The 21,965-nt window shown below is 34.8% G+C and overlaps 1 protein-coding gene across 2 annotated transcripts in view; it reads left to right on the top strand.

Annotated features, from left to right (window-relative positions):
* The window catches only part of Epha6 (EPH receptor A6), a 922,149-nt gene that overhangs the window by 66,853 nt on the left and 833,331 nt on the right, over nucleotides 1-21,965 (top strand). For both annotated transcript variants that reach the window (XM_021184473.3, XM_021184474.3), the window contains exon 2: nucleotides 10,434-10,498. In XM_021184473.3, coding sequence (XP_021040132.1) covers nucleotides 10,434-10,498 — 65 coding nt within the window. The remainder of the gene's footprint in view (nucleotides 1-10,433; nucleotides 10,499-21,965) is intronic.

The following is a 21,965-nucleotide window of genomic DNA, read 5'->3' as shown; positions in this document are numbered from 1 at the left end:
CCACCACCTTCCCTGTTTATCCTCCTTTTTTAATTAATAATTCTTAAAATCCAATTTGTGCTGACTTATACTCTTTGTTGAGAGGCTATCCATTGGAGCATGGTTGAGTTTCTAAAGACCAACCATAAACTACCTCCTTCCCCCGCCCAAAAAATAAAACAACCCAAAAATAAACTCTATCTTCCTACCCAAGAAGCCATCGTCTATCAAAAGCTTACCAATTTTTGTTGGAACTCATAAGGCCCTCCTATCTCCATAAAAGTATATTGATTGTCTTTATCTTGTACAAGACTTGTGCATCCACAGTTGGTATGAATTCTAGAGTGCAACTATTGTTTCATGTCCAGAGGGCACTGTTAAGCTTCTGTTCTTCTGATACCTGGCTCTGACAGTGGTCCTAAACCTCTTCCCTAAAATTCCCAAGACCCTGGTGTGGGGAGAGTTGATGACCATGCCTCTCTCCTTAGTTACTGAATACTCCACTGACATTTTCTGCAATGTGATCAGTTATGAGTAGGCACCAATCACTACACAAGGAACCTTCTCTGATGAAGTCTGACTGTTATACTAGTCAGTGGTTATAGACGTACAAACATTAAGGCGGCTTATTATTGTGCCCATGTAGTAGAATACTCATACTAGACTTATATGCTTTGGGCCTGTGAACTGCCCAAACATGGGTTCTTTGCAAAAATTAACAGTACCAGGCATAAATTCCTCCCAGTAGAGCAGACCTTAAATCCATTAACAATGAAGTTGGCTCCCATTGTAACATGAGTGGCATTATTGCACACATGGGCATATCTTGGCATATAGGTCATTATTATAGTTACTGTAGGATTTCTTTTCTCACAGTGCCTAAAGTTACTTTCAATTTATCAAAACAATCAGCAAATGAGAAAGTTTCCTGGTTGGCATTAACCTGATTTTCCCATGTGCTGTGACTAAATTGTGTGATGTCTTAAGTAACAGGTTGTTACCATCAAGTTTTGGTGTGCATTCTGAAGAAATAGAGATACCCTATATTATTTTTGATGGCTTCCTGGACAACTCCGAGAAACAACTTCAGAAAAGATAGCCCAACTTCAACACAGAGTCTCTATTTGACATGATTTGGCTTCTTAAAGGAGCATTCTCACATGTATAAGTTAACTCCAATTAAACCCATTAATATGAAAAAATAATTTCATATGGTAAAATAGTAGACTTCCATATAACTTTCCCAAACATTTCTTATATGTAATTTCTCTATACCTCCATGCTCTCTCTACCCTACACTGTCAATTCTTACACATTATTTTTTCTATTTTATATGATCATTAGTTTTTGGTACTTCCCCTCTCCTAAGATTTTTTCCTCTCCAAATCTATGAATTACTTTCTAATTTCCTGGATTGTATACTTACTACCAATTAAAACATAACTCTAAAGATTTGACACAAAGATCCACCCTGAGTTTAGAACATGCAACACTTGTCTTTCTGAGACTAGGTTAACTTGCATAGAATGATTATTTCTAGCTCCATCCTTTCACCTGTGAATTTTATAATTTCTTTTATCTTTATATATAAATAAAATTTCATTATATATAGGTACCCCGTATGTTCATTATCCATTCGTCAGGTGATTGACATCAAGGCGGTATCCATGTCCTAGATATTATGAATAGAGCAGTTATGAACATGGATGAGCATGTGTCTCTGTAGTAGCAAATAGAATCTTTTTGGGTATGTGCCTAGAAGTGGTATTGCATATGGTGGATCTATTTTGTTTTTGAAGACTTGCCTCGCTGATTTCCATAGTGGCTGTACCAAATTGCACTTCCAGCAACAGGGCAAGATATTTTGCCATTACCCACATCCTGTCATTATTTACTCTTTTGTTTTCTTAATATTAGCCTTTGTTACTAGAGTAAGATGTAATTTCAAAGTGCTTTTAAATTTTATTTCTTTTGGTAGGGATGCAAACATATTTTAAGATATTTTTTAGAAATTTACATTTCTTCTCTTTAGAAGTCTCTATTCAGTTTCATAGCCCACTTAACAGGCAGTCTACAGAATAAGAAAAAAAATTCTCTTTCAGCTATACATCTGACAAAAGCATTTGTCATTTCTTTATAGTGGAAATCCTCATGATGTGTTCTTGTAGATTTTCTAAATGAACCCTACAGTTGCCATCAGCAGTTGCTCTGCTGCACAGCAGCACACAAGAACTTTTCTCATCTCTGTCTGCCCCATTTCTTCAGCCCTTCATAACGATCATTGTACTGCCAACTCCTGAGATATCAATACTCAGATTCCACAAATGAAAGTTATTATGCTGCACATATCTTTCATTATGGTTTACTTCACTCGAGATAATAATCTTCCATGTGGTATGAAGGAAAGATTTTTTCCTATTTTTTGTTCCTACATAATCTCATACTCTCTTCTCTCTTCTCTCTCTCACTCTCTCTCTCTCCTCTCTCTCTTCCTGTCCCTCTAGCTGCTCCCTTGTATGTGTGTGTGTGTGTGTGTGTGTGTTATTTATTTCTTTTTATTTCTTGACAACTATAAAGGTTGCTACACTTGAAATGGGGATGCAGATATTCCTTTGATGTACTGATTTCATAAAATACTTAAGACATTTCTGAGATCACTGGAAGAAGAGATCACCATATCCTCACTTCAGTTAATGTAAATTAATCACTAATCCTGCCACCTATTAGTAAAAAAACAATTATTTCCAAAGGATGTGTTTTAGATAAGTAAAAGTATGATCTTCAGTGACCTAATGTAGACACTGGACTTACATACTTTAATATGTCTGTGAAATAACTTTTATAACAAGATTAAACTATAATTTTAACAATCTTACTGTTGTTATTTTTTCCTATAATTGTGAGATATGTTGCATTGAATGAAGCAAGCCATGGTGTGTGTGTGTATGTGTTCTTATTGTACATGCCAATTTTTGTTTTTTGTTGCTTCCAATCTTGTTAGACTCGTATACAAAGATAGGGTAAATTGAACTATAATGAAAGTGTTTTAGAAGCTCTAGCCTTTTATGTCCCATTTTATTTCTTTTTCTGATGTTAGCAGCCACGGAAAAACATTAGCTAAATATATTAATTCATTAGCGATAGCAAATAGTGCATCCTAATCTGGTCATTCCGTCTCAATTTATTAACTAGAGTATTTCAACAAGAGAAATTTCCTTTCAAAGGCTATTTTGTTCAGCAGAAGTAGTTTAAACAGAAAATGCAAAATGCATGTTTTATTATATTAAGTTTATGTACCACTTTTAAACAATATGCTGTTCTACAGTTCTGAAAACTACTAAGTATGTTATTACATAGGCATGGATTCATCATATCTGGAATATTTCATTTACTGTTATGGATGGTCATATTAGTTATTTTGCCAGTAGTAAACTATGGAAATGAGTTTTTAGATCCCTTTATTGTTTTCTAGTAGAATATAATATTTTCTTCATGATATAGCATTGCTCCTAGGAAAAACCCAGGACCTTCTCTCCTTCTGCCTATTGTGATCACTTCTCCTGCCCAAGTGAGACTGAAGCATCCTCACTTGGACTCTTCTGTTTGTAAACTGTCTTGTATCCTAGATATTCTGTAAGTTTTGGCTAATACCCACTTATTAGTGAGTATATCCAATGCATGTCCTTTTGAGTCTGAGTTACCTCACACAGGAAGGTATTTTCTAGTTCTATCCATTTGCCTGCAAAACTCATGATGTCCTCATTACTAATAACAGAATAATATTCCACTGTGTAAATGAACCTCAGTTGTAGTATCCATTCTTCGGCTGAGGGACATCTAGGTTGTTTTCCGACTCTGGCTCTGACAGATAAGACAGCTATGAACATAGTGGAACATGAGGCCCTGTGTTATGTTTGGGAATCTTTTGGGTATATGCTCAATAGTGGTGTAGGTCTTCAGGTAGATCTATTTCAATTTTTCTGGAAAACCTACAGATTGATTTCCAGAGTGGTTGTATAGGTTCACAATCTCATCAGCAATGGAGGGGTGTTTGCCTTTCCCCATGTCCTTGCCAACATGTGCTGTGATCTGAGGTTTTTGATATTAACCATTCTGATTGGTCTAAGGTGGAATCTCAGGGTAGTTTTGATTTGCATTTTCCTGATAATTAAGGACCTTTAACATTTCTTTATGTGTTTCTTAACCATGTGAGACTCCTCTGTTGTGAATTCTCTATTTATCTCTATATCCCACTTTTGATTGGGTTGTTTGGTTTTTTGGAGGACAGCGTCTTGAGTTCTTCCTATGTTTTGGATATTAGCCCTCCATCAGATGTGGGGTTAGTGAAGATTTTCCTTCCCAATCTGTAGGCTGTGGATTTGTCCCATTCACTGTCCCATTCAATGTGTCCTTTGCCTTACAGAAGCTTTATAGCTTCATTAGGCCCCACTTATCAATTTTTGATCTTAGAGCCTTAGCCATTGAAGCCTTTGCCAATAATTTCAAGGCTCTTTTCCACTTTCTCTTCTATTAGGTTCGATATACCTGGTTTAATGTTGAGGTCCTTGATCTGCTTGGACTTGAGCTTTGTGCAAAGTGACAAATATAGATCTATTTTTTATTTTTAAATATACAGACTGCTGGTTAGAACAGCACCGTTTATTGAAGATGCTTTCTTCTTTCCATTGTATATTTTTTGATTCTTCATGCAAGTTTAAGTGTCCATAAGTGTGTGGGTTTATTTCTGGGTCTTCAATTCTTTTCAATTGGTAGACCTGTCTGTCTCTGTACCATTACCATAAAGCTTTTATCACTATTGCTCTGTAGTATAGTTTGAGGTCAGGGATGGTAATTCCCCAGAGGTTCTTTTATTATTAATAATTCTTTCAACTTTCCTTGTTTGTTCTGGTTTTCCATATGAGATTGAGAACTGCTCTTTTCATGTCTGTGAAGAATTGAGTTGTAATTTTTATGAGGATTGTGTTGAATCTGTAGATTGTTTTTGGTAGGATGGCCGTTTTTGCTATGTTAATCCTATCAATCCATGAGTATGGGAGATCTGGGGTCTTCTATTTCTTTGTTGTGAAACTTGAAGTTCTTGTCATACATATTGTTAACTTGTATGGTTATAGTTACACCAAGATATTTTAAATTATTTGTGACTATTATGAAGGGTGTTGTTTTCCTAATTTCTTTCTCAGCCCATTTATCATTTGTATAAAGGAAATTTACTGACTTGTTTGTGTTAATTTTATATCCATCCACTTTGCTGAAGTTGTTTTCAGCTATTGAAGTTCTCTGGTAGAATTATTGGAGTCACCTATGTATAGTAACATATCAGCTGCAAATAGTACTACTTTGAGTTCTTCTTTGGCAATTTATATTCCCTTGATCTCCTTTTGTTATCTTATTGCTCTACTTAGAAATTCAAGTACTATATTGAGCAGATATGTGAAGAGTCCCTGATTTTATTGAGATTGCTTCAAGTATCTCTCCATTTAATTTGATATTGGCTGTTGGTTTGCTGTATATTGCTTTTATTCTGTTTAGGTATGGGTCTTGAATTCCTGGTCCCGTGAATGCTTTTAACATGAAAGGGTATTAAATGTTGTCAAATGCTTTGTCAGCATTTAATGAGATGATTATGTGATTTGATTTTTTCTTTGAGTTTGCTTATACAGTGGAATACATTAATGGATTTTTGTATATTGAACCAACCTTGCATCCCTGGGATGAAGCCTACTTGATTGTGATGACTGATGGTTTTGGTGTGTTCTTGGTTTCAGTTGGCTAGAATTTTATTGAGTATTTTTACATCAATATTCAAGAGAAAAATTAGTCTGTAGTTCTCTTTTTTACTGGCTTTTTATGTGGTTTATGTATCAGAGTCATTGTGGCTTCATAGAATGAATTATGTAGTGTTCTTTCTGTTTCTATTTTATGGAATCATTTCAGGAGTGTTGATATTAGCTCTTCTTTGAAGGTATGATATACTTCTGCACTAATGTGATCTGGTCCTGGGATTTTTTTGTTTGGAAGTTTTTATTGACTTCTTCTATTTCCTTAGTGGATATGAGGACATTTAGATAGTTTACCTGCACTTGATTTAAGTTTGTATATGGTATCCGTCTGGAAAATCATCCTTTTCATCTAGGTTTTCCAATATTTTTGAGTATAGGCTATTGTAGTGTGATCTGATGATTTTTTTTTAGTTTTCTCAGTTTCTGTTGTTACGTTTCCCTTTTCATTTCTGATTTTATTAATATGAATACTATCTTTGTGCCCTTTTGTTAGTTTGGCTAGGAGTTTATGTATCTTGTTGATTTTCTCAAAGAACCAACTGTTAATTTTCTTGATTCTTTGTATTTTTCTCTTTGTTTTCACTTGGTTGACTTCAGCCCATAGTTTCACTATTTCCTGCCATCTATTACTCTTGGGTGTGTTTGCTTCCTTCTGTTGTAGAGCTTCCCCGTGTGCTATTAAGTTGCTAGTGTAGGATCTTCAATTTCTTTAAGTGCTATTAATTTTCTCTTAGCACTGCTTTCATTGTATCCCATAAGTTTGGATATGCTGTGTCATCATTTTCATTGATTTCCAGGGAGTCTTTAATTTCTTTCATTATTTCTCCCCTGACCAAGCTATCATTGAGTAAAGAGTTGTTCGGTTTCTATGGGTATGTGGATTTTCTGTTGTTTTGTTGTTATTAAAATCTAGTCTTATTCCTTATTCCGTGGTGATCTAATAGGATACATGAGATTATTTCAATCTTCTTGTATCTATTGAGGCTTGTTTTGTGAATGATAATATGGTCAGTTTTGGAGAAGGTACTATGAGGTACTGAGAAGATTTTTTTTTTGGTGAAATATTCTGTCCATATCTATTTTTATGTATATGAGTACACTGTCTTTGTCTTCAAAACACAAGAAAAAGGTATCAGTTCTCATTACAGATGGTTGTGAGACACCATGTGGTTGCTGGGAATTGAACTTAGGACCTCTAGAAGAGCAGTCAGTGATCTTAAAACACTGAGCTATCCTCCAGCCCCCATCTATATCTATTAATACATTTGGTTCATAACCTCTATTACTTTCACTGTGTCTATGTTTAGTTTCTGTTTCAATGGTCTGTCTGTTGGTGAGATTGGGGTATTGAAGCCTCCCACTATTACTATGTGGGGTTCAATGTGTGTTTTGAGCTTTATTAATGTTTCTTTTATGAATGTGTTTGCCCTTGCATTTGGGGCATAGATATTCAGAATTGAGACTTTCTCTTTGCGAATTTTTCCTTTGATGTACATGAGGTGTCCTTTTCCATCTCGCTTGATAACTTTTGGTTGAAAGCCTATTTTATTGGATATTAGAATGGCAACTCCTGCTTGTTTCTTGGAATCATTTGCTTAAAAGCTGTTTTTCCAACCCTTTACTCTGAGGTAATGTCTGTCTTTGTCAATGAGGTGTTTTTCTTGTATGGACCTAAATGCTGGATCCTGCTTTCATTACCAATCTGTTACTTTATGTATTTTTATTGGGAATCTGGGTCCATTGATATTGAGGAATGTTAAAGACACATAATTGTTAGCTCCTGGTATTTTTTGTTGTTGTTGTTGTAGGTGGCATAATAATTCTCTCCTTTTGATTTTATTTTGAGATGAATAGTTTTTTTTGTTTTTTTCTTTGGTGTAGGTACCCTTCTTTTGTTAGAGGTTTCCCAGTAGAATCCTCTGTAGGGCTTGATTGTTAGACAACTATTGTTTAAGTTTGGTTTTGTCATAGAATATTTTGGTTTCTACATCTATGATGATAGAGAGTTTTGCAGGGTATAGTAGCCTGGGCTGGAATTTGTGATCTCATAGAGTCTGTGTGACCTCTGTCTGGGCTCTTCTGACTATTGGTCTCTCTGTGTGAGAAGCCTGGTGTAATTCTGATATGTGTGCATTTATATGTTACTTGTCCCTTTTCCCTTTGCAGCTTTTAATATTCTTTTTTTGTTCTGTGCATTTGGTGTTTTGATTATTATGTGACAGGAAGATTTTCTTTTCTGATCCAATCTAATGTTCTATAGGCTTCTTGTACATTTGTGGCCATCTCTTTCCTTAGGTTGAGGAAATTTTCTTTGATTTTGTTGAAAATGTTTTGTAGTTTTTGAGCTGGAAGTCTTCTATTCCTATTACGCTTAGATTTGGTCTTTTCATTGTGTCCTGAATTTCTAGGATGTTTTGTGTTGGGAGGTGTTGTTGTTGTTGTTGTTGTTTTGTATTTTCTCTGACAATTGTGACAATATCATCTAAAGTATCTTCTATCTCTTAGATTCTGTTGGTGATGCTTGCATCTGTAGCTCTTGACTTTCTTAAGTTTTTCATTTACATTTACCTCCATTTGTGATTTCTTTATTGTTTCTCTTCTAGTTTTAGGTCTTGGACTACTTTGTTCAATTCCTTCACTTGTTTGTATTTTCCTGTATTTCTTTAAAGGATTTGTTTCCTCTTTAAGGATTCCTACCTGTTTACCTGTGTTTTCCTATATTTCTTTCAGTGAGTTATGTATATCCCCCTTAAAGGACTATATTATGTTAGTATCATGTTTTTCAGGTGTGTTGGGGTATCTAGGGCTTGCTATGGTAGGCAAACTGGATTATGATGGTGCTAAAGTATATTATTGGCTTCTGTTGTGTATGGTACTTAGCTTGCCTTTTGTTATCTGGCTGTCTCTGATGTTGACTGATTTGAGTGTCTCTGTCTGGAGCCTGCCTCTTATGTCCCTGGGTTGTTGCAAGTCTCCTGTGAGACCTGTGACCCTGGCTGTAGCAGATCTCCTGGAAGGCCCTTAGATTGTGGGGTCTTCAGAGGGGCATGCACACCAATAATGCATTGCCCTGGCTATAGTAGATCTTCGGAGATGCAGTTAGACTGTGGGGTCTGATGTCCTGTGTGCAACAGATCTCCCGAGAGGCTTTCAGACTGTAGGATTTGTTGCTCTGGATGCAGAAGTCCCCTGGAGGCCTTCATTCTGTGGAGTCTTCATAGAGGCAGACAAGCTATTGATCTGACCTGGTAGAAGGCACAGGTGGGAAGGGAGGTACAGTTCTAACAGAGGGAATTGGTGCCAAGTCAGCTGGGTTCTTCAGGGGTCCCATCTTCTATTGTTATTACAACAGGTCTCCTGGTCACAAGGACTTCTGGGGTCTTCTGAGGAAAAGACACACTGGTGAACTATCTACTCAGGCAGAAGTCATAGGCAGGAAGGGAAGATTCATTAAATTGTGTTTTTTAATACAGTTATACATTAGTACTCTAGTTAATGTTGAAGCATTCCATGCTTTGAAAGCTATGACTTACTTAAAAAGAACAATCTTCAAATGTTGCTGATATTTACATGAAAATTTCATAGCAACAAAGCACAGAGACCTGTTAGTAGTTTTTATTTTAATACACTAATCATGAAATTTAGAGAATAATCAGTGTGGGTTATTTCATTAAATTGAAAAATCTGTTGTATTAAATATGACCTTGTAATTGTTATTTGACTACCAATGTCATTGACATTATTAAATCAAATACCTGTGTAGAATTTTTGCATTAATTCTAACCATTTTATCTTTTGTATTTTTAAGTATTATAATAGGAATTATAAGTTCAAAGTAACAGTGTTCTTAAAGCTACTGTGATGAAGATATAGGCTCATTTCTTTTTTTTTTTTTTCCTTGAGGGTTCTACCTTCTTTTTTTAATTTTTAATATTTTTATAACATATTTTCCTCAATTACGTTTCCAATGCTATCCCAAAGTCCCCCATACCCTCCCCCCCACTTCCGTACCCACCCATTCCCATTTTTTTGGCCCTGGCCTTCCCCTGTACTGGGGCATATAAAGTTTGTGTGTCCAATGGGCCTCTCTTTCCAGTGATGGCCGACTAGGCCATCTTTTGATACATATGCAGCTAGAGTCAAGAGCTCCGGGGTACTGGTTAGTTCATAATGTTGTTCCACCTATAGGGTTGCAGATCTCTTTAGCTCCTTGAGTACTTTCTCTAGCTCCTCCATTGGGAGCCCTGTGATCCATCCACTAGCTGACTGTGAGCATCCACTTCTGTGTTTGCTAGGTCCCGGCATAGTCTCACAAAAGACAGCTATATCAGGGTCCTTTCAGCAAAATCTTGCTAGTATATGCAATGGTGTCAGCGTTTGGAAGCTGATTATGGGGTGGATCCCTGTATATGGCAGTCTCTAGATGGTCCATCCTTTCGTCACAGCTCCAAACTTTGTCTCTGTAACTCCTTCCATGGGTGTTTTGTTCCCAATTCTAAGAAGGGGCACAGTGTCCACACTTTGGTCTTCATTCTTCTTGAGTTTCATGCGTTTAGAAAATTGTATCTTATATCATATTAAGGTTGTTACTAATGTTGATGTATGTTTGAATCTGTTGAGATATTTATGTGAGCTTTATCTATTTAATTCTAGTTGTGTTGCTTGATACAACCACAGTGATGGGAGAACTAGGATGGAAAACATATCCATTAAATGGGGTAAGTTTGAATGTCATGAATGTTTTTACATTACTTTCTATCTTGGGTTTGTAGGATCTTCTATGAAAGGTAGAGGAACCACAGATGTGTGGGCACTTTTGTATATCACTTAAGTCACATAGAAAAGATTAAAGTCCAACTGAACTGTTAATGAATGTTAACGCTATATAAATAATGTTGTTTTCTTATTTTCTTTTAAATTAATAGTTGTTCTTTAATATTCCATTTTAAGAATGGGATTTTTAGAAAATTTATACCTGTTTTCTTTAAAATAATATACATGCATACATATCTATGATTTTTTTCTATACTCAGGTTAAATATGGTAATAGAAAATGTATTTCCTCAGAGACAAAACATATAATTAGAGTGAATAAACATGAGCAATATATCATTTAATAAAAAAAAAAATAGGTACTACAAAACTGATTTGGAAATTGGTGAGGTGATACATCTTTATGTAATCTTCAAGGTTGCTTCTAAAGGCTAATTCACATGTGTAATCTATAAAATTATGTTACTTCCTAGGTATTGATACTTTAGCTATGGTTATTAGTGAGCTTTTATATATTTCACTTCATTTTATATAATTTCTATATCCCAGTGTATTTCTACTTATTTTTTATATTAAGCTAAACTGGGTATTTGTGATTATTTTTACTTATTCTTTTTCTATGAAAAAAAACAATTCAGTAATCAGTACAAGTAAATAATCTCAACAGTTTATTTTTTCCTACAAATGTTTTCATTCATCAGTTCCTTATGATTTGTTTACTTTGCTTCTTTTATCATAACCTCAAATATGAATCTGATAGGAAAAAAATACATCGCCATGTCTTCATGTTTTAGAACCTTTCACTACAATGTACATTTTACAGCAAATGTTATTGATTCAACAATTGCCCCTGAAAGAAAACATTCATACAGAGCAGAATCTTCACTTTTTTACTTGACTACTTCTGTCATTGTTTTCATAGTCAATCTATAATTACAAAGTAAAAGGCTTCATTTTATTCTGAAAGAATGCTCACCATAGTTTCTGAGAAAATGTATTTTTAGGTATCATAATTTTATCTTTACTGTTTAATATGAATATAGTTTATCTATACTATTTTATATGAATATAGTTCTTTAATAAAAGTCCTTATTGAGGTTTTCAGGTTATGTCTCTTATTAGTTATCAAAATTTCTAGAATTCACTGCATATACTGATAATTATATAATGTAAAACTTCCATAAAATTCTAATTTATATTTGAGATTACAAAAGCTATTGTTTTCAAAATGAACTAAAACTTAATTTGCCAGAAAGGCAGTGGCAGAAGTCTAAAATCCTGAGACTCAGAGGGAAGCAGTTGTTTCTCTCTCAATTCTTATGTCTAAATGCAACATGTAAGAAAATATTCACCAGTTTAAGCTGTCCAATCAAAAGGTCCAAAGACGATGGGGCGCTGTAACTGAGGACTGGGTAAGAAAGACACCATCCAAGCTCATCCTGCACTGTGAATTTACCCTTCCAGCCTTGTGCTTTGTGGGTTGTCCCCCTCTTACATAAGGGAGTGTCGTTTTACTCATTGTGTTCATTTAAATATTATTTAGTCTCAGAAATCCTCAAACTCATTGGCAGAGTTATTTTCTCGGTTCTCTACGTGATTCTCATTCCAATCATACTGACTCCAATTTAACCAAGTCAGTTACTAGAGTTATGAAAATTGCTCTCATATCTAAATAACAGCTACAGATGAGCCTAGTACTGAATGCTGTTTACAAGATATTTGTAGTTTTAAATTAAAAGTAAGCTGGAGAAATGACCATATTGTCTATCACTTACATATCACAGTTTTCTTTTTTTTAAATTTTTTTATTAGGTATTTTTCTCATTTACATTTCCAATGCTATCCCAAAAGTCCCCCATACTCTCCCCGCATAATTCTTTATCACACGAAGAGTCAGAAATTGAATGTATTTCAAGAGAAAATGGAATATCTACTAATAGGTCTTTTTATATAGTATGCCAACTTCAGTAGTTTAATAACTTATCAAAAGTCCTAGACCTTAGTATTTCATTTTGAATCATGTCATTATGTACCATAATCATATATATGTATATATATATATATATATATATATATATGAAATCAGAAAGTAAGAACTTTAATGATAACTTCTCTAAAAATGAATGTTAATTTTCCTTGCTTTCCAAGATGCAATTTAAATAAGTTTTCTTTGAAGAAGCTCCACAATATATATATAGTGGTGTTTAAATGTCCACTATGTTAATTTCATTTCTGTTATTTCACATTTCAAATAACTGCATTCAGATTTAATGAATAGATAGATTAATTATACAAATATACTTCATTAATATTAGTGTTTTGATGACATTTTATTGCATTTTAGTGTATGTGCATGTGTGTCGTTATGTGTGTATGTGTGTGTGTGTGTGTGTGCACGCATGTATGCTTGTTCTGTGTGTATGTTCATCATGACTGACATATGGACAACAAAGAATAGCATACAGTTATTGCCATCCCATTCCATTTTGTAAATTCCAAGTTCCTAGGGTTGGCAATAGGCAGCTTTATTAGTTGAGCCATCTCATTGGCCTTCATATGATATTTTAGAGCTGTTTGCTCTCCATACAGACAAAAAGAAGAATACATTAATAGTACACATTTCCTTAGATTGTTACAGGGATAAAAATTTCATGGATGTAAAAAACAAAATTTATTATTATCATTGGGATAACTCTAAATATTTTGAATAAGTGAAAATCTAAACACAACATTGTACACATTGCTTGTTTTCTTCATCTGGAATTACCTTTACAATATATATGTAATTTTTTTTCTGTAGCCCTTCAAAAATATTTTATCATTACAATGTTTTTTAAAACAAACAAATGTAAGTAAAATGGGGTGTTCTCTTAATCTAAGTGAAATGGAAATTCATGTATACATCCCTCTACTGAACAAGAACTATTTGAAAAGTAGCATGGTGAGTATTTGTCATGAAGGTGTATGTGTGTACTCATTCTTGTCACCTCAGATCTCATAGTAGCTAAGGTCTTTAAATTGTGAGCAGTCAATTCAGCATTATTTGCTCTACAACACATAATATATATTACATATTATATATTATGTATTATATATTATATATTATATATTATATACTATATGTTATATGTTATATATTATATATATGAATACATATATATTATATATTATATATTATATGTTATATATGAATACATGTGTGTTAAAGCGAAAGTTGACATGAGGTGCTATTATAATAATAGTGCTCTATAACTTGATGGATTAGTTACCCAGAACATAACTCTGGAGGACAAATGTTCAACTTACAGGATCATAAAAGCAGGTTTTTTGTAGGAAAGAAATAGGGAAATTTGAAATATTTAAAAGGCAAACACAGGAAAAGTATGATTCTGTTTGTTTTTCCATGTTTGATGACTTCCTTTCAATATTATTCTTTTATATACACTTCTCCTCCTTCCCCTTTCAGTTTCCCCTTCCCCAGCCCTAGACTTTCTTCTTTTAGTGGCAAGAAAAAGCACCCTACAGACGAAAGGCTTTTGCAATGTTACAACGGAGCCTGTCTTTTGAGGACCATGATAAACATCTAAGCTTCTCTTTTATTTTTTGAGAAATGGAAGTACCAAATTTGAAACCCATCTTTCATCCTTTGGTCACAGCTTTCAAGAGCTTGTTCTATTAAAATACATACTGGCTTCAGTTGAGCAATCACTACCTAAATATCCCTGTGTGGCCCCTGTGATCAAGATAAAAGCATGACAGCAATGTAAATCTAGCTAGATCTCTGAAACTTTCAAAGGGTGGTGTTTAAGTTTGTTCTCTGTCCTTTCTTTGTGTATATATCCCAAAGTATGCTGACATATGAATTTTCTTCCTTCTTAAGAATTTTAAAGTCTTTTATAAGATCACTAAATGATCACAAATTACTCTAATTTTCATTTAAATGAAAATACATTAGTTGTTTTCGTTTTTACATTTATTTACTTTGCATGAGTGTAGGTGTGTATGTATATATGTGTATGCCAAAATATCTCAGTGCTTGTGCAGAAGTCTAAGAATAATTTACATGAGTCTTCTCTCTTTGTCTAGCATAAGAACTCATAAACAAATTCAAATCACAGACTTGTCATTATACATTTACCCAGTTTCCTTAATATTTATAGTCTATTTTTAATGTACTATTTTAGATAATTTGTACCTCTCTTGAACAAAGTAGCTGCCAAAATAAACTTAAGGTTATTTTCAGTTCACCATTCATAGGTACATACAGTACAATGTGTCAGAGAAATCTTGGAGATTAACTTGACAAAGTTGGTCCTATTGCATCCATGGGCAGGAGAAGAGAAAGATACAAGCTAGTAGTAGTCTTTTTACTTTTCCTTAGATATTTTCTTTATTTATATTTGAAATGTTATCCCCTTTCCTGGCTTACCCCATGGAATCCCCCTATATCATCCCCCATCCCACTGCTTTTATGAGGGTGTACCCCTACCCACCCACCCACTCCTGCCTCCCCTCCCTGGCATTCCCCTACACTGAGGCATTGAGTTTTCACAGGACCAAGGGCTTCTCCTCCCATCAATGCCCGACAAAGCCATCCTCTGCTACATATGTGGCTGGAGCCATGGGTTCCTCCATGTGTACTCTTTATTGGTGGTTTAGTCCCTGAGAGCTCTGGAGGATCTGGCTGGTTGTTGATGTTCTTCCTATGGGGTTGCAAACAATTTCAGCTCCTTCATTGGGAACCCTGTGCTCAGTCCAATGGTTAGCTGCGAGCATCCACCTCTGTATTTGTCAGGCTCTGGCAGAGCCTCTCAGGGACAGCTATGTTAGGCTCCTGTCCAAGCTAGTAGTATTCATCCTTGATTTGTCCCAGTCAGTCACTCTGGAATGATGCCACAATGAGAATGGTGCTTTCCATTTCAATTAAAACAATCTAATAGGACATTCTTTGCCAATCCCAGATGTTTATCTCCTAAGCCACCCTAGATCTAGTCACTTTGATGATCACTATTAACAAAAACAACAACTCCCTCTCAGCTTGACACTCAGCCATATAACTAGTGAGCCCTAACTTTCCATTCATTGTCCCAATGTCTCATGTTCATCATAAGGCAAAATTCATTTGGTCCAATATCTAAAATTCCAAACAGGCTTTTCATCTTAATATATCTATCTATTTATCTATTTATACACACACACACACACACACACACACACACACATATATATATATATATATATATACATATATGTATACAAATATGTGTGTGTATGTGTATTCCACAAAGTTTAATATTATTCTAAGTCTTCTGAGACTAAAGACAGTGTCTTTATACAAAACTCGGAAAAAAGTAGTTCTGATATAAAATGGTCTTGAGTTAAAACATTCCCATTCTGAAAGGGAGGAATTTGACATTGCATGCTAATTGCCAACCATAGAGGAATTTTAAAAGAGGTAGAGAGAGCTGCTGCATAATACCCAGTATCTAGGGCTCCTGATGCAATCATCTGGCTTCTAAATGGCTTTAGTAGAACTGCCTACCTAGTTCTTCTGCTTGAAGTATACATAGTATCACTTTGAAGCCACTTAGTGCCTTTAGTAAGCATTCAGGGGTCTGGTATATGCAACATTTTGGCAGCTCTGCTGCAACTTAGAACTCATCATCACAGGTTTATACAAAGCCTTCTCCAGCCCTCTTGCAGGGACTTTGATTCTGCTGAATATGGATTGAGTCGGTGACACTGAAACCTTCCAGCCAAACTTCATAAAAATCATTGTTTTGCATCTTACAAGCTTACAAAACTAGTATTGTGTGAGTGATGCTACCAAGTCCTACTGCCAACAAGCATGGTAATTCATTACTTTCAACCTCAGCTTAACTCAGTTCTTCAGGACATAGACAGACTGATTTCTCCCCCTTAGGAGAACATGGTCAGTTCCTAATAGTTCACTTCCTAGCTGGTTTTGGGCCAACTTGACCCAGGCTGGAGTTATCACAGAGAAAGGAGCTTCAGGTGAGAAAATGCCTCCATGAGATCCATCTGTAAAGCATTTTCTCAATTTGTGATCAAAAGGGAAGAGCCCCTTCTGGGTGGTACCATCTCTGGGCTGGTATGGTAGCCTTGGGTTTTATAATCAAGCAAGCTGAGCAAAGCAAGGCGAAGCTAGTCATTAAGTAACATCCCTCCAATGCCTCTGCATCAGCTCCTGCTTCCTGACCTGCTTGAGTTCCAGTCCTGACTTCCTTTGGTGATGAACAGCCATGTTGAACTGTAAGCTGAATAAACTGTTTCCTCCCTCCTGTTAGAATATCTGATTAATCTCCAGATCTCCAGCTACAGCTTTCCAGGCTTTTTCTAGCCCAGAGTTAGAGACTTTCGAGTATTCTTAAGATAAAAGAGATCCAAAGGCATACCATCCACAAGGTCAGGTTTATCACAGAAACAGCACAACTCTAGATTATCCATTTTCTATATTAGTTATACTACACACTGTTGGAACATTATGTATTCCATAGGCAATATAAGGAAGGATGGACTTATTTTGGTTCTCCGTTGAAGGATATAGTCCAGCATGATAGAGAAGTCTTGTGGTTGTTAAAGCACAACTACTCAATTGTAAGTAGAAATCATGAGAAAAGATAAGAAAAGGCCTTAAGCTCTATGCCCCAGCGTAGGGGAATGCCAGGGCCAGGAAGCAGGAGTGGGTGGGTTGGTGAGCAGGGGGAGTGGGGAAGGGATAATAGGTTTTCAGAGAGGAAACTAGGAAAACAGATAACATTTGAAATGTAAATAAAGAAAATATCTAATAATAATAAAAAAGTAGAAAGAAAGCAAAGGCCTTAAGAAAGTAGGTGATTAGGAGAATCAGTGCCTCTTAAAGTAACACTGTGGTTGCTAAATTTCCAAGCTCTGCATGACCTATGTGGGGTAGAGATGGAATGAGAAAATAGTTTTCACTGAAAATACAGAAAAGCTTTGTCATTCTTCTGTGCCTCTCTCAAGGAAGGCTGTATTACTCCCATGTGGGAGGTATTGGTCCTTGACATGACTGTGCCCTTGTCAACAACACACTTGCACTCTGGACAGCATTCACCACCCCAAACCTCTTGATCATCAAGTATTAGGTCGTTTGGAAGCAAATTCCCTAACTTGATTTTTGTCATATTCATATACACATATATTGAATAATCACATTGCAGTCAATATATGTATACATATATGTCAATTTTAAGAAGCTGGCTTCCTCGAAATCCTGATTCTCCTGCCTCTGCCTCCTTCAGCAAATCCTACCTGCGTGTGCCACCACAATCGGGCACACACCTTTAATCCCAGCACTTGGGAGGAAGAGGCAGGCGGATTTCGAGTCCAGCCTGGTCTACAAAGTGAGTTCCAGGATAGCCAGGGCTACAAAGAGAAACGCTGTCTCGAAAAAAAAAACAAACAAACAAAATAAAAAAAGAAGAAGCAGCTGGCTTCCTTATCTTAGACTGCCAGGCTGTAAATTCCTGCTGTAAGCCTAATAGTAGTTTGTAGAAATAATAGAAATAATGATAGCAATGACAAATGGAGAAGTGCAGCTACTTTGAGACAAACCAGCAAAGAGGGAAAAAAGCTCAAACACTAAAATCTTCTTTAGGAAAACACAGAACCATGAGGTTTTTTTGCCAAACTACTGGCTTTCTTCCATCGACTCTTGTAGTGAGTTAGGGAAATGGCCTCCCTGCATACAGGCAGCATGGGGAAACATATGAATGAATATGTGTAGTGTATTAGAGGCCATAAAATACAAATATTTAATAGATATTCAACTACAATTCCTGTAACCTTTTCCCCATCTGCTTTGAATAGCATCTGAACAAAAACAACAAAAATTGATTGCTGTCTTATATTTTCATTAGCTGCAAAAGCATCTATTAAACAGGGTAAATTTAATTTTGAGGTAAGGACAAGAAGTAATGGAAATTTAGAAAATCAGATGTGAAATGTTTACTATCTGTAAATAAGTGATTGCTTTCATATTCCTGGAGCACTTAAAAGTCAGTATGAATTGAATTGAATTTTTTCAGTGGCTCTGCTATTTTTAGATTTAATTTAATAATTTAAATTAATAAAGGGATTTAATGTCCCCTTGTAATCACTTCTTTTTTGAAAAGTATTAGCATACTTAAACCAGTCGTTGATTACATAATATATATAGTATTTTCTTTGTTGCTGTTTTTACAGTAATACTTCTAAGTCTTGATATATGGACTTCTGGTTTTATTTTAAAAAAATAATTATTGTGTTGCATGTCTCAACTAATGGACTGTTGTGGTGGTTGTTCATCTGTCTGTTTGTTTCAGCACCTTAAAATCTATTTTAACCAGAATTGTTTAAATACATAAACGTGATTGCATTTATACATCTGTCTACATCTAAATTTCATACAAGGCCATATAAATACTTTAGGAAATCAATAGTAAAGGTTGACAATAAAGTTAACATATTATAGGAGGTATTTTTAATACAATTAATTGGTTACAATCTATAATCAGCTTGCCCTTCTACCCCATGGGCAAGTAGAATATCCTGCAGATTCTATTTCCATGAAGTCTTTCAACCAGTATCCTTCTGCAGTTTCATCTTGGGCTCATTTAACTTCTTGTTATTTATCTCATGATTCACCAAGGTTTATTCTCGTGCTTCGAGTCTCTCTCCAGCTGATTCCTTCAGTCAATCAAGTAGTGTTTCGATGGGTGTCTTATCACAAACATGTCTCTATCCTACTAAGTTTTTCCTCTTCTTATTAACCTACATCATCTGTAGATATGTAGGATGGCCATCACCTGGCACTCTCCATTCATCATCTGACGATTTCTGAGCTTTAGTTAGCTCCTTTTCATCTTTTCTGAAATAGTCATCATTTCTTGTGCCTTACATTTGTCTCTGGCTATCAGAACCCAGTTCTCTGGTCTGTAACTAAAGTCAGTAAAGATTCAGAGTCTTTTCTGGAAAACGGATACTACTAAAGATGAATTAAGGAAACTTTATTTCAGGAATGTGATAGGAATGCCTATCACAGCATGTCACTCAAACTTTTTAAATGTGTGGTGAAGCACTAGTGTAATTCTGCAATTGGTGTTATATGATATAAGAAACTAGATATTTTGTATGTATGTAGAATTAAATAAGACAATTAGTACAGTATGCTAGAAGTGCAAGAAAAGTGGTTTTAACAGAGAAATAGTAGATGCATACCTGACAATATTTTAATAATATACTGGTCAAAGACTATATTTTGCAAATCTAATTAAAGATGGAAGAGTCTATTATTAACTGTACAGAAATCCTCTGTGGAGAAACCACAAAACTGTACCAAACATTTAAGTGTGTTCTTTTTCAGAAAAAGTTAAGTACAGGTTGGAAGGTTTAAATATTTGCATCTAATTTTTGTGTTTTTATCTAGTCTGATTCATATTGCTATAATCAGTTTTCTTATAAAATTCAAGTTCAGAGATGGAAAGAAAGATATGTACCTTTGAAATACAAGGACTGTAAAAAACTTGGAAACTTTTTAAACAAATAAATGAAGACATAATATACTTTTAGACAATTAATGACTGTTTTAGAGTAGCTGATTGCTAAATCCCATCTGGGAAATATTAACCCCAGTAAGTTATTAATCCTGCACAATGTTACAGAGATAATAAAAAGCAGAGCATATGGATCTTTAATGGCTTATAGATGAAGTGCAGGTTTAGAGAACAAAGCACTATGTTTTTTAAAGCATAGGTCAGCATTAAATGTTGAACGGGATTTTTTTTAATAATATACACCCCATGAAATTAGTATTTTGAGATAATTTAGCATAGTAAGCAAAGTAGAGTCTTAAAATGATTTATTTCCTTTTCACTCAGCAAAACAAAACTTGTTGACTAATAAATGTAATGCTTTACATATTTTTCATCACCCCTATAATTAAAAAGAGCACAATGCAAATATAAAACTAAAGGAGCTTTTCAAGTAGATATATAAACAAGGTCTGCATATATACATATGTAAGTATTTTAATCCCAGCACCTGGGAGGCAGAGGCAGGCCGATTTCTGAGTTCTAAGCCAGCCTGGTCTACAGAGTGAGTTCCAGGACAGCAGAGCTACACAGAAACCCTGTCTCAAAAAACAACAAAACAAAACAAAACAAAACAAAACAAAATATACAAGTATTTCCTTTGAATGTTTATACATAGTGAGCACAATGTCTTGGAAAAGTCTTATTAATTTTTATTTTTTTTATTTTGACTGTCAAATTTAAGTTATAGTTTAGTTAAGTGGTTTACCTTAAATGTAATGCTCTGTAGCACAGATACAAGGGATTCATTATTGTCAGCTCTAAATAAAGCTGTGAACATTTTCCATATCATCAATATATGGCAAAAGACACATGTAATCATCAAACATCAGTTATTTTTATTTATTGATTAATACATTATACTAATTAAGTGATTATTAATAATAATCTGCTTAGAGCATCACTGGATTATTTCTGGTGTGCCAGAATAATTGTTAATTATACCAAAAGTCTTTTCTTCAGTTCTCAATAACTACACTAAGACTAAAATGGCTATACTACTCAGATACCAGAACTTTTTAGAAAAATTATAATATTATGAAAATATGTTTCAGTTTTATTCCTATCAACATCTATTATGACTTTAGAATGGTATTAAGTTGTTATTTTCTGCTAAGATCTCTCCAAATGTCCTCATGTTTATATAAAAAAATGTATATGCAAGTATTGGTTGTTTTCAGATACCAGTATTCTATTACATGCAAGTCTTAAGAAAAATGTATATCATTTGATATTGATCTGGAAGCTGACAAACTATCTTCATTTTTATGGTGTAGAAGAAAATTCTGGTTATATTTCTTGTCTAGACTGCTCTAATAATTAAAATTATCTGAGAGAAAGGCTATGAAAATTTTTATTTTGGTCCAGTTTCATAGGTTCTTTTTATGGTTAACTAATTTATTGGCTCTGAATTTATGGGAAGACAGAAACTTCATGGTGGAAGGCCATGGGGGAGTAGAGTTACTCACCTTCAGACTCTCAGAAATGAGAAAAAGACAGTAGATGACAAAGGGGGTCAGTTAAAAGATGAACTCTTTAAAGGCATGCTCCAATAAATCACCTCTTTGAATGAGCCCCAACTTGTAATAACTCATTCATGTGTACTATAAGTAGATTCATCCAATGGTGAAGCTAGTGTGCAATTGCATCTTAAGTTCTTCAACTCCTACATCCTTCTGAGGATATTTTATATCCAATGCATGACAATTATTTCTTTTTTAGTGTATTATTTGTCCAAGTAGACCTGTTAGATATTAGAACCTCATGATACTCTATAAAACCAGGACAATATCTCCACTTT

Source organism: Mus caroli, unplaced genomic scaffold (genome assembly GCF_978045245.1).
Source record: "Mus caroli unplaced genomic scaffold, Mus_caroli_1 scaffold_17, whole genome shotgun sequence".
Taxonomy (NCBI): domain Eukaryota; kingdom Metazoa; phylum Chordata; class Mammalia; order Rodentia; family Muridae; genus Mus; species Mus caroli.
This window is presented reverse-complemented; position numbering and strand designations above follow the sequence as displayed.